Genomic DNA, 15,926 nt, shown 5'->3' on the forward strand with positions numbered 1-15,926 from the left:
TTTTGGGTTTTGGACTTTGAAATTATTGCAAAGGTAAAATATGGGTGTTATTTCATGTTTAGAGGGATTTAATATTGATAAAAACATATTTAAAGACATGCACCTGGGGATAAGTTGATTGGCAACACTAAATGTGAGTGTGAATGTTGTCTGTCTATTTGTGTTGGCCCTGCGATGAGGTGGCGACTTGTCCAGGGTGTACCCCGCCTTCCGCCCGATTGTAGCTGAGATAGGCGCCAGCGCCCCCCCCCCCCGCGACCCCAAAAGGGACCAAGCGGTAGAAAATGGATGGATGGATATTTAAAAAGTCATAAACAGTTTTTGCATGGTCATCATTCTCTTCTGCAGAATTTTACTTAACATCAAACTATGTTTATATTATTTTATATTTTTTTCTTTTTGAATAATGTGAATAAATGTTGTCGTTGGACTACTTTTGTGGCCAATGGCTGTCCAGGAAACACACGTGATTGCACCCGAAGACAGTTTTACGGGTGAATATTTATTATTACAGTACAACCCACTCACATTGATGACTCCTAATTGGTTTACTTAAATGCTGACCCAGATGCAAACTCCCATGACAAACTTTGGGAACTGAGCTCATTAGAGGTGTATTTCCAGAATCCACAAATGGGATACAACTGTGCAGGAGTCACCGGCATCATTTCAGAAAGTCTTAAAGTCAATACGCCGCACTGAATTATCAGATTTGTCCGGGGTCCTTTTCGCCTCATTAATTCTAGTCCCTAATAAAAAAATAAATGAATGAAAAAAATGGCTGATCCGGCACTTACTTTTCCATGGCCAGGACCATTGAGTAGCCGTAGAGACTGTGGACGTCATAGTGGTCCCCCCAGGCCTGCTTGGCATCCATGCACAGAGTCTTACTGTACATCACCTCATCCAGGATCTCTGTTGGCAGGAAAAAAAAAAAAACTTTTAATAAAAACAAACATCATCTCTAGGCTGCTTTTCTTTCTTTGTAACCATCTTACACGAGCTCAGAACTAGTCCGTCCTTGACTTATTCATGCATGCTGTTTGTCCTCATTTAAGTCAATATACAGTAAGTGTTTACTTCTATAGGGTCCACACAATCTCAGATAAACATGAGAAGGAATATGTCATGTTTACATTGTACCGTATTTTCCAGCATTTCCTCATCCGGGAAAAAAAAAACACTGTGAAAAAACGTCCGACCTGAACTCTCTAATAACTAAAGTTTTTTGGGGTGAATAATGTAAACTCACCACACCGGTATGTTTTAGCGCCTTCATGGTGAGTTTACTGACGGATATAAGTAAGAATTTTACATTACTTTATATTAGAAATGGCAACAGCGGAGGATGAATGTCCCATAACAAGACGGTAGAGAAAAAGAAGAAGCTTATTGACTAGGATTTATGCAGAACCCAAATACAGATCAGCAGGAACTAGAAAGTGTCAGGCTTAACCCTGGTAGTTTGTTTGTGTTTTAGTTTTTCCTTTGTGTGTGTGTAATATTTCCAGTCTTTGGTTCCTTTCAGCGTTCTTATTTTGTCTGTTTCTGTGACAATCTGTCACTTTATTTCTGTTAATTTTCGTGTTTTTGTATTTACTTCCTGCTCAGTGCTCTTACTTTGTTGTATTTCCTGTTTGATTCACGAGCATTTTTCTCTTTTCGTTGATTGTCTGTTCGTTCCCTTCCAGGTTCTGAGTGTTGACACTGGACTTCCTGTCTCGTTCATAGTCGCCTATAGCGTTTATGCTCATAAGAAGACGACTCCAAGCAATGTATATAAGTATTAAAGTAAAACTAAAATCTTTTATACTTACTAAACCGTCCAATGTGTGATTTCTGTAGGAGTGCTTCCATGCGTATTTGTACGTACTTCCATAATCAAGCTGGCGTCGTTAGCATTAGCAAATATGCTAACACATTTCAAAGTATCTGTGTTAGCGTTATTCTTTTTGTATTGTTTCAGTTTCTTAAATACACCAAAACGTCACTTCGGAGTTTTTCAATCTGTTTAGCTGACTGGAGAGCGAGCTTCCGCAACTAGTGGATTCCATGACGATGACTTCTGTTTTGTTTGATTAGCCGTTTTACTGCCGTTGAACAGGCACTGTTTTGAAACAATACCGTTATGTTTAACTAAAATAACTAAAGTTTTTTGGGGTGAATAATGTAAACTCACTACACCGGTATGTTTTAGCGCTTTCATGGCGAGTTTACTGATGGATATAAGTAAGAACTTTACACTACTTTATATTAGAAATGGCAACGGCGGAGGATGAATGTCCCATAACAAGACGATAGAGAAAAAGAAGAAGCTTATTGACTATGGTGTCGGTAGGGACTACAAAGGATTTATGCAGAACCCAAATACAGATCAGCAGGTACTAGAAAGTGTCAGGCTTAACCCTGACAGTTTGTTTGTGTTTTAGTTTTTCCTTTGTGTGTGTGTAATATTTCTAGTCTTTAGTTCCTGTCAGCGTTCTTATTTTGTCTGTTTCTGTGACAATCTGTCACTTTATTTTTGTTAATTTTCGTGTTTTTGTATTTACTTCCTGCTCAGTGCTCTTACTTTGTCGTATTTCCTGTTTGATTCACGAGCATTTTTCTCTTTTCGTTGATTGTCTGTTCGTTCCCTTCCAGGTTCTGAGTGTTGACACTGGACTTCCTGTCTCGTTCATAGTCGCCTATAGCGTTTATGCTCATAAGAAGACGACTCCAAGCAATGTATATAAGTATTAAAGTAAAACTAAAATCCTTTATACTTACAAAACCGTCCAATGTGTAATTTCTGTAGGAGTGCTTCCATGCGTATTTGTACGTACTTCCATAATCAAGCCGGCGTCGTTAGCATTAGCAAATATGCTAACACATTTCAAAGTATCTGTGTTAGCGTTATTCTTTTTTTATTGTTTCAGTTTCTTAAATACACCAAAACGTCACTTCGGAGTTTTTCAATCTGTTTAGCTGACTGGAGAGCGAGCTTCCGCAACTAGTGGATTCCATGACGATGACTTCTGTTTTGTTTGATTAGCCGTTTTACTGCCGTTGAACAGGCACTGTTTTGAAACAATACCGTTATGTTTAACTAAAATAATTAAAGTTTTTTGGGGTGAATCATGTAAACTCACTACACCGGTATGTTTTAGCGCTTTCATGGCGAGTTTACTGACGGATATAAGTAAGAACTTTACACTACTTTGTATTAGAAATGGCAACGGCGGAGGATGAATGTCCCATAACAAGACGATAGAGAAAAAGAAGAAGCTTATTGACTATGGTGTCGGCACTGACTACAAAGGATTTATGCAGAACCCAAATACAGATCAGCAGGTACTAGAAGGTGTCAGGTTTAACCCTGACAGTTTGTTTGTGTTTTAGTTTTTCCTTTGTGTGTGTGTAATATTTCCAGTCTTTAGTTCCAGTCAGCGTTCTTATTTTGTCTGTTTCTGTGACAATCTGTCACTTTATTTCTGTTAATGTTCGTGTTTTTGTATTTACTTCCTGTTCAGTGCTCTTACTTTGTTGTATTTTCTGTTTTATTCACGAGCAATGTTGTTTTTCTCTTTTCGTTGATTGGCAGCGGTTCACACCTGCTGTCAATCAAACTACTGCCTATTTATGTTTCACTCGAGCACTCCTCAGTGCTCGAAGATAAATCTATGTTTGGTGAACTTACTATGCAAGACTGCTTTATGTTTATTTGTTTTCTTATGAGTTCTGAATTAAATTTCTCTTACCTTCACTCCTCTCTCCTGGATTTTTGTATCATCGGGGACACACAACTGCAGCCATGCGAGTTCCCAACAGTTTCCTGTCTCTCTCCCTGAGTGCTGTGTCTCCTCAGCTGCGGCTAAATGGCACCTGGCCACACCTGGTGTCAATCAGCCCGCTCCTATTTAGATCTGTCTTCCCATTCAGCCAGTGCCGGATTATTGTCGATGTCACTTCCGTATTGTCGCTCCTGTCGTGGGGCGGTTTAGCGGTTTAGCTCGGTTGGTAGAGCGGCCGTGCCAGCAACTTGAGGGTTGCAGGTTCGATTCCCGCATCCGCCATCCTAGTCACTGCCATTGTGTCCTTGGGCAAGACACTTTACCCACCTGCTCCCAGTGCCACCCACACTGGTTTGAATGTAACTTAGATATTGAGTTTCACTATGTAAAGCGCTATGAGTCACTAGAGAAAAAGCGCTGTATAAATATAATTCACTTCACTTCCGTATTGTCGCTCCTGCCGTGTCGTTTCGTGTCGTGTCATTGCAGCGTAGTGGTAAGCTATATTTCGGTATCTGTTTGTAGCTTACTGTCTTTCGTTCCCTGCTTCCGTTTTGTTTTCATTCTACAAGTAACGATTTCTGTTTTCCTGCTCGCTACCCGCTAGCTTCCACGCTAGGCCATTTTTGTTTCTCCTAGCTTCCATGCTAAGCTCCTTTTATTTTCTAGCTCCCATGCTAGCTCTCTTAGTTGGTTATCCTCCTCGTGCGCGCCTTTTGTTGTACCCCTTTGGTTTGTTCTTGCTTTAGTATCTTTATTAAATCATGTTTTCTCACTCCACGCCTGCCTCCATCTCTGCATCTTAGGGTTCGTCACAAACTATCTCTGACAGAAGGTAAGAAAAATTGCTTTTGCATATATTTCCGAAACAAAACGCCAGATAATATTTCTTATATACACACCGCAATAATACTAGTATGTTGAAGCACAGTACAATAGACTTTTGAGCGCCGCACATAATGTTCTATATTTTCAATGGAACATGTAAAATGTTGGTGTTGTTTATTTACATCAAAATGCCATCATAGTGCAGCCTACACTTATCTCTTATGTTTGACTGCCATCTACTGGTCACACTTATCATTACACCATGTACCAAATAAAAGAGCTTCGAGGTGGGTTAGCTCAACCAAACTTATTCTTTACATTAGGCTCACTGTCGAGTTTTGATTTAAAAAAAAAAACAGATTTTAAGTGCGCCTTATAGTCCGAAAAATACGCTATTCTCAGGGCATTGAATCGATCACAACCTAACTTCTTTCAAAGACAATCTATTTGTGATAATTTTTGGAAGTACCAGTAAAGTGTAAAATCAAGTTGCCTCTATATTGAAGCAATTATCATATATATCTGATTTATGACACCAAAATACTTACATAGTTTGCGAGTAAATAGAGAGATTTTTAAAAACACTCTTATTCTTACAAATGTTAGTCCATCATAGAAATGACATGTACCAACACATTCATCCCCACATGTTAAAGGGAATTTGTGAACTGAAAACGAAACATTGTTGTTGGTTATTGAGGGATGAGAGATTATCATCACACTTCAACACATCTAACATGTGAATTATATGCTAGGTCAGCATTGCCTTACCGTAATTAAAGTAAAAGTTAAGTAAATATATAAATACATGTAGATGGATAGATGGATAGATAGATAGATAGATAGATAGATAGATAGATAGATAGATAGATAGATAGATAGATAGATAGATAGATAGATAGATAGATAGATAGATAAATAGATAGATAGTACTTTATTCCAGCAGCAGTGTACAGAGTTGAGATCACTTTAAAAAAAGTAAAAAGTAAATAATGAGGGGTTAAAATGGAAACAAAATAGAGAAATATTAAAATAAGAATAAAAAATAAAAAGAAACAATGGGAATAAAAATATAACGGTAAAATAAGAATATAACAAGAGAAAGTAGGCAGTAGTGACCATGTTATGTAAACTCTGACTGGATTTAGGCGGTGTGTTGCTCTGTTTAAATACTACATTACCCAGAAGCCTTAGTGCTGTGATAGGCTAGGGCAGGAGTTGGGAACCTTTTTGGCTGAGAGAGCCAAGACGCCAAATATTTTAAAACGTATTTCCCTAAGAGCCATATAAGATTTTTTTCAACACTGAACACAACTAAACGCGTGCATTTTTCAGTAAAACCAACATTTCCAGAGTATAATAGGTCTCTTATTCTTTATAATAACATTGTTATTCTGAAGCTAACTGTGGAGGGGGCGAGGCCTGCGGGCCTGCAGCAAAGCAGGATGTTGCCAGGACCGGCCTCGAAATCAGCGACAGGTGCGTAGAAGGCCCACCTGGGCCTTGTTATCTAATTACTTGTCGCTCTGTTATAAGCAGCAGCCAGGAGGAGGGACAGGGTTGGGGCTGGAGCCAGAGCGCGAGTGAGGACGAAAGAGAAAAAGACAATTGCTGGAAAGCAACTGAGAGAAAAATAAAATAAAACAATTTTGTAACCCTAAAACAGGCTCTTGGTGGTCTGAAGAACCCCCAGGAGGGCAAGCCCCTCATTAAAGAATAATAAATAAATTACTTCTTACCATTAACGCAACTTCTTGAACATAAAAAAGCATGAAAATGTTTTCTATTTTGAAAGTTATTTTTAACACTGTGGAATTATTCATTACTTATTGTGTTAAACAATGTCAGCTACATCTGAGAGCCAGATGCAGTCATCAAAAGAGCCACATCTGGCTCTAAAGCCAGAGGTTCCCTACCCCTGGGCTAGGGGACAATAATTGAGCCTTTTGAGCAATAAATAGTTGATATTTTGTTACGAAATTGAATTGCCGAAAATGACGTTAATTGGCCAAAATGTACTGGGGAAGTCGCTGGCATTGGAAAAAAAAGTTGCACAGCATTTACTGAGATGGGTTGAATTTGCGCAATCGCGACTTTGTGAATTCCTGGAAGGACTGAGGGGTACATGTTTTAGATATTTGAGAAAAGGGGAAATAATGTGTTACTTGGAGTGTAGGGAGGATAGTTGAGTTTGTTGTCGGCACATCCTTTAATTGATCCTTTCTTGAAATTAGCCACCTCATTCATGTCCTGCAAACAAGACAAACACGTAATTAATTAATGACTTTTTTAGCGTAGTCATCACACTTTTATTGATATTTAATGTATGTATATATATATATATATATATATATATATATATATATATATATATATATATATATATCTATATATATATATATATATATATATATATATATAGATATATATATATGTATATATATGTATATATATATATATATATATATATATGTCTTGATTGGATTATCCAGAGAATAGTGCTCGATACCATTGTATGTGAATGCTTCCATTAAAATCTCCTGATGATTGAGGGAACCCCTCATGAAACAGATCTGTAGAGATGAAGTAGTCTTGTGATGTTTTCCCACACCTACATATATATATATATATATATATATATATATATATATATATCTATATATAGATATATATATATATATCTATATATATATATATATGTATATATATATATATATATATATATATATATATACATATATACATTACAGGCCAAAAGTTTGGACACACACCTTTTCATTCAATGTGTTTTTGTTATTTTCATGACTATTTACATTGTAGATTGTTACTGAAGGCTATGAAACTATGAATGACCACATGTGGAGTTGTGTACTTAACAAACAAATGTGAGATAACTGAAAACATGTTTTATATTCTAGTTTTTTCAAAATAGCCACCCTTTGCTCCGATTAACGCTTTGCATCACTACTGGGATTCTCGTGATGAGCTCCAAGAAGCAGTCACCTGAAATGTTTTTTTACAGGTTTGCCTTATCAGGGATGATTAGTGGAATTTTTTGCTTTAACAACAGGGTTGGGGCCATCAGTTGTGTTGTGAATGAGAATGTGTGTCCAAACTTTTAGCCTGTTAGCCTGTACTGCATTAATATATATATATATATATATATATATATATATATATATATATATATATATATAAATATATGTGTGTGTATATATCTATACATATATATATATATATATATATATATATATATATATATATATATATATAGGTGTGGGAAAAATCACAAGACTACTTCGTCTTTACAGAACTGTTTCATGAGGGGTTCCCTCAATCATCAGGAAATCTCCTACACCTACATATTGCGCTCTACCACGGTATCGAGCACTATTCTCTGGATAATCCAATCAAGACATATATATATATATATATATATATATATATATATATATATATATATATATATATATACACACACACACACATCACTGCTTTGTGTTGTTTATTATTTTGTTAAAATCCGACTCACTATCCAGATGCCGTCATGTTTTATCTCCTGAGCGAATCGCTCGTACTCATCAACCCACCAGTCGATGCAACTTTGCCTGGTGTAATCTGGAAAAACTGTCTCTCCTGGCCACACCTGAGACAAGCAGATAATGAAAAGTAATCATAATGTTAATAAATGGATTAGATTTAAATAGTGCATTTCACAACTGAGACCCATCATTCATTCCCTTCACAGGTGGGTAAAGCGTTTTGTCCAAGGACACAATGGCAGTGACTAGGATGGGGTGAGACGGAATCCAACCTGGAACCCTCAAGTTGCCGGCACCGCCGCTCTACCATCCGAGCCATGCTATTCCAATATCATTTAGAACTAACACCAGGTGTGTCTGTGTGTGTTCAGTTGAAAAAGTGAAAATTTCAGGGTTAGAAGTGCAAGACAAAACAATATTCATTGTCGAGTCAGGGCTCTGGAGTTCGGTCGGCCATTGACTGAACGACCAAAACATATCGATTGTCCAAATACTAAAATAACTCTCCTTAACATGTACACGTGAGGCCATTTAAAGCTAAATACCATTGGTTAAAAGTCAGTAGTTGTTATGTTTAAAGTTCAGAAGTTGTTTGGCGCATAATAAAAAATACCGTTGCAGTTGTAAATCAGGATACCAGAGCCCCAGTTTTTTGGGTTACGAGGAATGTCTCGGGTAAATGTTATGCTTTAGTTTACGTCTACGATAGTGTTTTTCGAGCCTCACCATTGCGAGTTGGCGTAGCGAATGCCAAAGTGATGACCTTACTACTTACAGATGGCTTACCAGTGATCGTTACCGATGTGCGGCTAGGGACTGAAATATCGATACCGCCGATACTAGATCTTTATGCTGATTGATTAATTGATTGAAACTTTTATTAGTAGATTTCACAGTTCAGTACATATTCCGTACAATTGACCACTAAATGGTAACACCCGAATCATTTTTTCAACTTGTTTTAGTCGGGGTCCACATAAATCAATTCATGGTACATAATATCGATTCTCAAAATCAAAATATTGATACTTTTGATACTTATTTGAGATCATGTGTATCATTAACAGGAACGCAGTGGTAAGACTGTCCGCCCTAAGATCCGTAGGTTTTGAGTGAGTTCAAAACCCTGGCAGAGTCATACCAAAGACTATAAAAATGGGACCCATTGCATCACTGTACTCTTAGGGACTTAGTTTATTATTTTTTCGGTCAAGAAATAGGTCAAGATTTTAATTTTTTTTTTAAAAACACGACAGGGTGATGTTAGGACGTTAAAATAACATCATAGCCGTAGACATTTATCCATGAAAATAAGGAGAAGCTGCTGATTGTGTATTTGACGGAGACTCTCCAAGGTAAATGCTGTATGTTATTATTACACTACTCCGAGAAAATGTAATTTTATTGTATTGTTTTGCACAAAATATTTATCTAAATGTTTTTATTTTTTATTTTTAAAAGGCATGTTACGAGTTAAAATGGTGCTCTTTTGGGGGAATTATTGAATGGATTTGAATGAATTTCAACGAGGAATATGAGTTGTTTTCAAGGTACGAGCTACTGAATACGGTCTTAGCACACAACAAGAAATCGAGAGATGTTTTTTCCGATCATTAGAAACTGTCAGGACTTTGACGTGGATTTGTTTTGCTTCTTCAATGCAGAGGGAATTTGGAACGAGCCAGGCGAGAACGTGAGTACATGATTATTTTATTTATATACTATAATACAAAAAGGCAAAAACAAAGGGCGCGCTCAGTGGCGGATAATAATCTAGACTAAACTCCAAACAAAACCGCACTATGGGTTGACTATATACAAATAAACAAAAGTGCAAAACAAAAACTTGCACGTAAGCATAAATACAAACATGATCTTACATGGCGTAGTCCAAAACAATCATAAGCGTGGCAAGGCAAGGTGGGACATAATAAGTAACATGTAGCACAAGCATGTAGCAAGTAGTACAGCATAAGCAAAATCAAAGTTCCCAGGCCGAGGAACAGAGAACAAATGACTTAAATAGTGACTATGATGATGAGAAACAGGTGTGGGGCTGAGGGCAGGGGCGTGACTTGGAGACCAGGTGGAAACTAATGAGTAACTATGGAAACCAACAAAACCAGAATGTGTAAAAATGGCAAACAAGAGTACAAAAACAAAACATAACATGATCAAACATAAACCCAGATTAACAGGCATGACATAAACCAAAAAAGGGAGTCAAGGACAGTGCTAAGAAGAAGTGTAAATAAATCGATTAAAAAAACACGACAGTGACGTTAGGACATTAAAACAACATCGTAACGGCAGACATTTATCCATGAAAATAAGGAGAAGCTGCTGATTGTGTATTTGACGGAGACTCTCCAAGGTAAATGCTGTACGTTATTATTACACTACTCCGTAAAAAAACAATATTATCGTATTATTTTGCATAAAATATCTCTTATCAAAATGTTTGTTTTTAATTTTTTAAAGGCATGTTTCGTGTTGAAACTGTGCTGTTTTGGGGCGGCCTATTGAATGGATTTGAATGAATTTCGAAGGGGAATATGAGTTGTTGTTGAAGGTACGAGCTCCTGCATACGGTCTTACTTGTTTGTATTGGCACACAACAAGAGATCGAGAGATGTTTTTCCAAACATTAGAAACCAAGAAAGAGACTCAAGGACAGTGCTGCGAAGAAGTATATGACATTCATTGAATTAGGTCAAGAAATCTTTTGTAAAAACACGACAGAGTGATGTTAGGACGTTAAAAAAAGCATCTTGACGGCAGACATGTATCCATGAAAATATGGAGAAGCTGCTGATGGTGTATTTGACAAAATTCTCCAAGGTAAATGCTGTACGTTATTATTACACTCCTCCGTAAAAAAATAATTGTATTGTATTATTTTGCATAAAATATTTCTTATCGAAATGATTGTTTTTCATTTTTTAAAGGCATTTTTCGTGTTGAAATTGTGCTGTTTTGGGGCTGCCTATTGAATGGATTTGAATTATTTTCTACGGGGAATATGAGTTGTTGTTGAAGGTACGAGCTCCTGCATAAGGTCTTACTTGTTTGTATTAGCGCACAACAAGAGATGGAGAGATGTTTTTCCAAACATTAGAAACCAAGAAAGGGACTCAAGGACAGTGCTACGAAGAAGTATATGACATTCATTGAATTAGGTCATGAAATCTATTAAAAAAACACGACAGAGTGACGTCAGACATGTATCCATGAAAAGATGGAGAAGCTGCTGATGGTGTATTTGACGAAACTCTCCAAGGTAAATGCTGTACGTTATTATTCCACTAATCCGTAAAAAAAAAAATAATAATTGTATTATTTTGCATGGAATATGCAAAATAATACAATTATTTTTTTACAATACAAAGAGCAGCTCGAAGACCTATATGAAGAAGAAACATCATGGACCCAGATTTCCCTCGCCCGGACGCGGGTCACCGGGGCCCCCCTCTGGAGCCAGGCCCGGAGGTGGGGCACGATGGCGAGCGCCTGGTGGCCGGGCCTGTTCCCATGGGGCCCGGCCGGGCACAGCCCGAAGAGGCAACGTGGGTCACCCCTCCAATGGGCTCACCACCCATAGCAGGGGCCATAGAGGTCGGGTGCATTGTGAGCTGGGCGACAGCCGAAGGCAGGGCACTCGGCGGTCCGATCCTCGGCTACAGAAGCTAGCTCTTGGGACGTGGAACGTCACGTCACTGGGGGGGAAAGAGCCTGAGCTAGTGCGCGAAGTCGAGAAATTCCGGCTGGATATAGTCGGACTCACTTCGACGCACAGCAAGGGCTCTGGAACCACTTCTCTCGAGAGGGATTGGACCCTCTTCCACTCTGGCGTTGCCGGCAGTGAGAGGCGACGGGCTGGGGTGGCAATTCTTGTTTCCCCCCGACTCAAAGCCTGTACGTTGGAGTTTAACCCGGTGGACGAAAGGGTAGCCTCCCTCCGCCTTCGGGTGGGGGGACGGGTCCTGACTGTTGTTTGTGCTTATGCACCAAACAGCAGTTCAGAGTACCCACCCTTTTTGGGAACGCTCGAGGGAGTACTGGAAAGTGCTCCCCCGGGTGATTCCCTTGTCCTACTGGGAGACTTCAACGCTCACGTTGGCAACGACAGTGAAACCTGGAGAGGCGTGATTGGGAAGAATGGCCGCCCGGATCTGAACCCGAGTGGTGTTTTGTTATTGGACTTTTGTGCTCGTCACAGTTTGTCCATAACGAACACCATGTTCAAACATAAGGGTGTCCATATGTGCACTTGGCACCAGGACACCCTAGGCCGCAGTTCCATGATCGACTTTGTAGTTGTGTCATCGGATTTGCGGCCTCATGTTTTGGACACTCGGGTGAAGAGAGGGGCGGAGCTTTCTACCGATCACCACCTGGTGGTGAGTTGGCTGCGATGGTGGGGGAGGATGCCGGACAGACCTGGGAGGCCCAAACGCATTGTGAGGGTCTGCCGGGAACGTCTGGCAGAGTCTCCTGTCAGAGAGAGTTTCAATTCACACCTCCGGAAGAACTTTGAACATGTCACGAGGGAGGTGCTGGACATTGAGTCCGAGTGGACCATGTTCCGCACCTCTATTGTCGAGGCGGCAGATCGGAGCTGTGGCCGCAAGGTAGTTGGTGCCTGTCGGGGCGGCAATCCTAAAACCCCCTGGTGGACACCAGCGGTGAGGGATGCCGTCAAGCTGAAGAAGGAGTCCTATCGGGTCCTTTTGACTCATAGGACTCCGGAGGCAGTGGACAGGTACCGACAGGCCAAGCGGTGTGCAGCTTCAGCGGTCGCGGAGGCAAAAACTCGGACATGGGAAGAGTTCGGGGAAGCTATGGAAAACGACTTCCGGACGGCTTCGAAGCGATTCTGGACCACCGTCCGCCGCCTCAGGAAGGGGAAGCAGTGCACTATCAACACCGTGTATGGTGCGGATGGTGTTCTGCTGACCTCGACTGCGGATGTTGTGGACAGGTGGAAGGAATACTTCGAAGACCTCCTCAATCCCACCAACACGTCTTCCTATGAGGAAGCAGTGCCTGGGGAATCTGTGGTGGACTCTCCTATTTCTGGGGCTGAGGTCGCTGAGGTAGTTAAAAAGCTCCTCGGTGGCAAGGCCCCAGGGGTGGACAAGATCCGCCCGGAGTTCCTTAAGGCTCTGGATGCTGTGGGGCTGTCTTGGTTGACAAGACTTTGCAGCATCGCGTGGACATCGGGGGCGGTACCTCTGGATTGGCAGACCGGGGTGGTGGTTCCTCTCTTCAAAAAGGGGGACCGGAGGGTGTGTTCCAACTATCGTGGGATCACACTCCTCAGCCTTCCCGGTAAGGTTTATTCAGGTGTACTGGAGAGGAGGCTACGTCGGATAGTCGAACCTCGGATTCAGGAGGAACAGTGTGGTTTTCGTCCTGGTCGTGGAACTGTGGACCAGCTCTATACTCTCGGCAGGGTTCTTGAGGGTGCATGGGAGTTTGCCCAACCAGTCTACATGTGCTTTGTGGACTTGGAGAAGGCATTCGACCGTGTCCCTCGGGAAGTCCTGTGGGGAGTGCTCAGAGAGTATGGGGTATCGGACTGTCTTATTGTGGCGGTCCGTTCCCTGTACGATCAGTGCCAGAGCTTGGTCCGCATTGCCGGCAGTAAGTCGAACACATTTCCAGTGAGGGTTGGACTCCGCCAAGGCTGTCCTTTGTCACCAATTCTGTTCATAACTTTTATGGACAGAATTTCTAGGCGCAGTCAAGGCGTTGAGGGGTTCCGGTTTGGTAACCGCAGGATTAGGTCTCTGCTTTTTGCAGATGATGTGGTCCTGATGGCTTCATCTGACCGGGGTCTTCAGCTCTCGCTGGATCGGTTCGCAGCCGAGTGTGAAGCGACCGGAATGAGAATCAGCACCTCCAAGTCCGAGTCCATGGTTCTCGCCCGGAAAAGGGTGGAGTGCCATCTCCGGGTTGGGGAGGAGACCCTGCCCCAAGTGGAGGAGTTCAAATACCTAGGAGTCTTGTTCACGAGTGAGGGAAGAGTGGATCGTGAGATCAACAGGCGGATCGGTGCGGCGTCTTCAGTAATGCGGACGTTGTACCGGTCCGTTGTGGTGAAGAAGGAGCTGAGCCGGAAGGCAAAGCTCTCAATTTACCGGTCGATCTACGTTCCCATCCTCACCTATGGTCATGAGCTTTGGGTCATGACCGAAAGGATAAGATCACGGGTACAAGCGGCCGAAATGAGTTTCCTCCGCCGTGTGGCGGGGCTCTCCCTTAGAGATAGGGTGAGAAGCTCTGCCATCCGGGAGGAACTCAAAGTAAAGCCGCTGCTCCTTCACATCGAGAGGAGCCAGATGAGGTGGTTCGGGCATCTGGTCAGGATGCCACCCGAACGCCTCCCTAGGGAGGTGTTTAGGGCACGTCCAACCGGTAGGAGGCCACGGGGAAGACCCAGGACACGTTGGGAAGACTATGTCTCCCGGCTGGCCTGGGAACGCCTCGGGATCCCCCGGGAAGAGCTAGACGAAGTGGCTGGGGAGAGGGAAGTCTGGGTTTCCCTGCTTAGGCTGTTGCCCCCGCGACCCGACCTCGGATAAGCGGAAGATGATGGATGGATGCATGGAATATTTCTTATCGAAATATTTGTTTTTAATTTTTTAAAGGCATGTTTCGTGTTGAAATTATGCTGTTTTGGGGCAGCCTATTGAATGGATTTGAATTCATTTCTACGGGGAATATGAGTTGTTGAAGGTACGAACTCCTGCATACGGTCTTATTTGTTTATATTCGCACACAACAAGAGATCGAGAGATTTTTTTCCAAACATTAGAAACCATGAAAGGGTCTCAAGGACAGTGCTACGAAGAAGTGTTCGACATTCATTGAATTAGGTCATGAAATCTATAAAAAAAACACGACAGAGTGACGTCAGACATGTATCCATGAAAATATGGAGAAGCTGCTGATGGTGTATTTGACGAAGCTCTCCAAGGTAAAGGCTGTACGTTATTATTACACTACTCCGTAAAAAAAATATTTTATTGTATTATTTTGCATGGAATATTTCTTATCGAAATGTTTGTTTTTAATTTTTTAAAGGCATGTTTCGTGTTTAAATTGTGCTGTTTTGGGGCGGCCTATTGAATGGATTTGAATGAATTTCTACGGGGAATATGAGTTGTTGTTGAAGGTACGAACTCCTGCATACGGTTTTACTTGTTTCTATTAGCGCACAACAAGAGATCGAGAGATGTTTTTCCAAAAAAAACCAAGAAAGGGACTCAAGGACAGTGTTACGAAGAAGTATATGACATTCATTGAATTAGGTCATGAAATCTATTAAAAAAACATAACAGAGTGACGTTAGGACGTTAAAAAAACATCTTGACGGCAGACATGTATCCATGAAAATATGGAGAAGCTGCTGATGGTGTATTTGACGAAACTCTCCAAGGTCAATGCTGTACGTTATTATTACAGTACTCCGTAAAAAAATAATGTTATTGTATTATTTTGCATAAAATATTTCTTATCGAAATGTTTGTTTTTAATTTCTTAAAGGCATGTTTCGTGTTGAAATTGTGCTGTTTTGGGGCGGCCTATTGAATGGATTTGAATTCATTTCTACGGGGAATATGAGTTGTTGTTGAAGGTACGAGCTCCTGCATACTGTTTTACTTGTTTCTATTAGCGCACAACAAGAGATCGAGAGATGTTTTTCCAAACATTAGAAACCAAGAAAAAGACTCAAGGACAGTGCTACGAAGAAGTATATGACAGTCATTGAATTAGGTCA

At 40.9% G+C, this 15,926-nt stretch overlaps 1 protein-coding gene across 1 annotated transcript in view; it reads right to left on the bottom strand.

The window, feature by feature from the left end:
- si (sucrase-isomaltase) overlaps positions 1–15,926 on the bottom strand; it is a 275,632-nt gene that overhangs the window by 165,130 nt on the left and 94,576 nt on the right. Inside the window, exons 14-16 of the mRNA XM_061919155.1 lie at positions 8,131–8,244; positions 6,764–6,848; positions 798–915 (exon numbers count right to left, since the gene is read on the bottom strand). Coding sequence (XP_061775139.1) covers positions 798–915; positions 6,764–6,848; positions 8,131–8,244 — 317 coding nt within the window. The remainder of the gene's footprint in view (positions 1–797; positions 916–6,763; positions 6,849–8,130; positions 8,245–15,926) is intronic.

Source organism: Nerophis ophidion, linkage group LG13 (assembly GCF_033978795.1).
Source record: "Nerophis ophidion isolate RoL-2023_Sa linkage group LG13, RoL_Noph_v1.0, whole genome shotgun sequence".
Taxonomy (NCBI): Eukaryota; Metazoa; Chordata; class Actinopteri; order Syngnathiformes; family Syngnathidae; genus Nerophis; species Nerophis ophidion.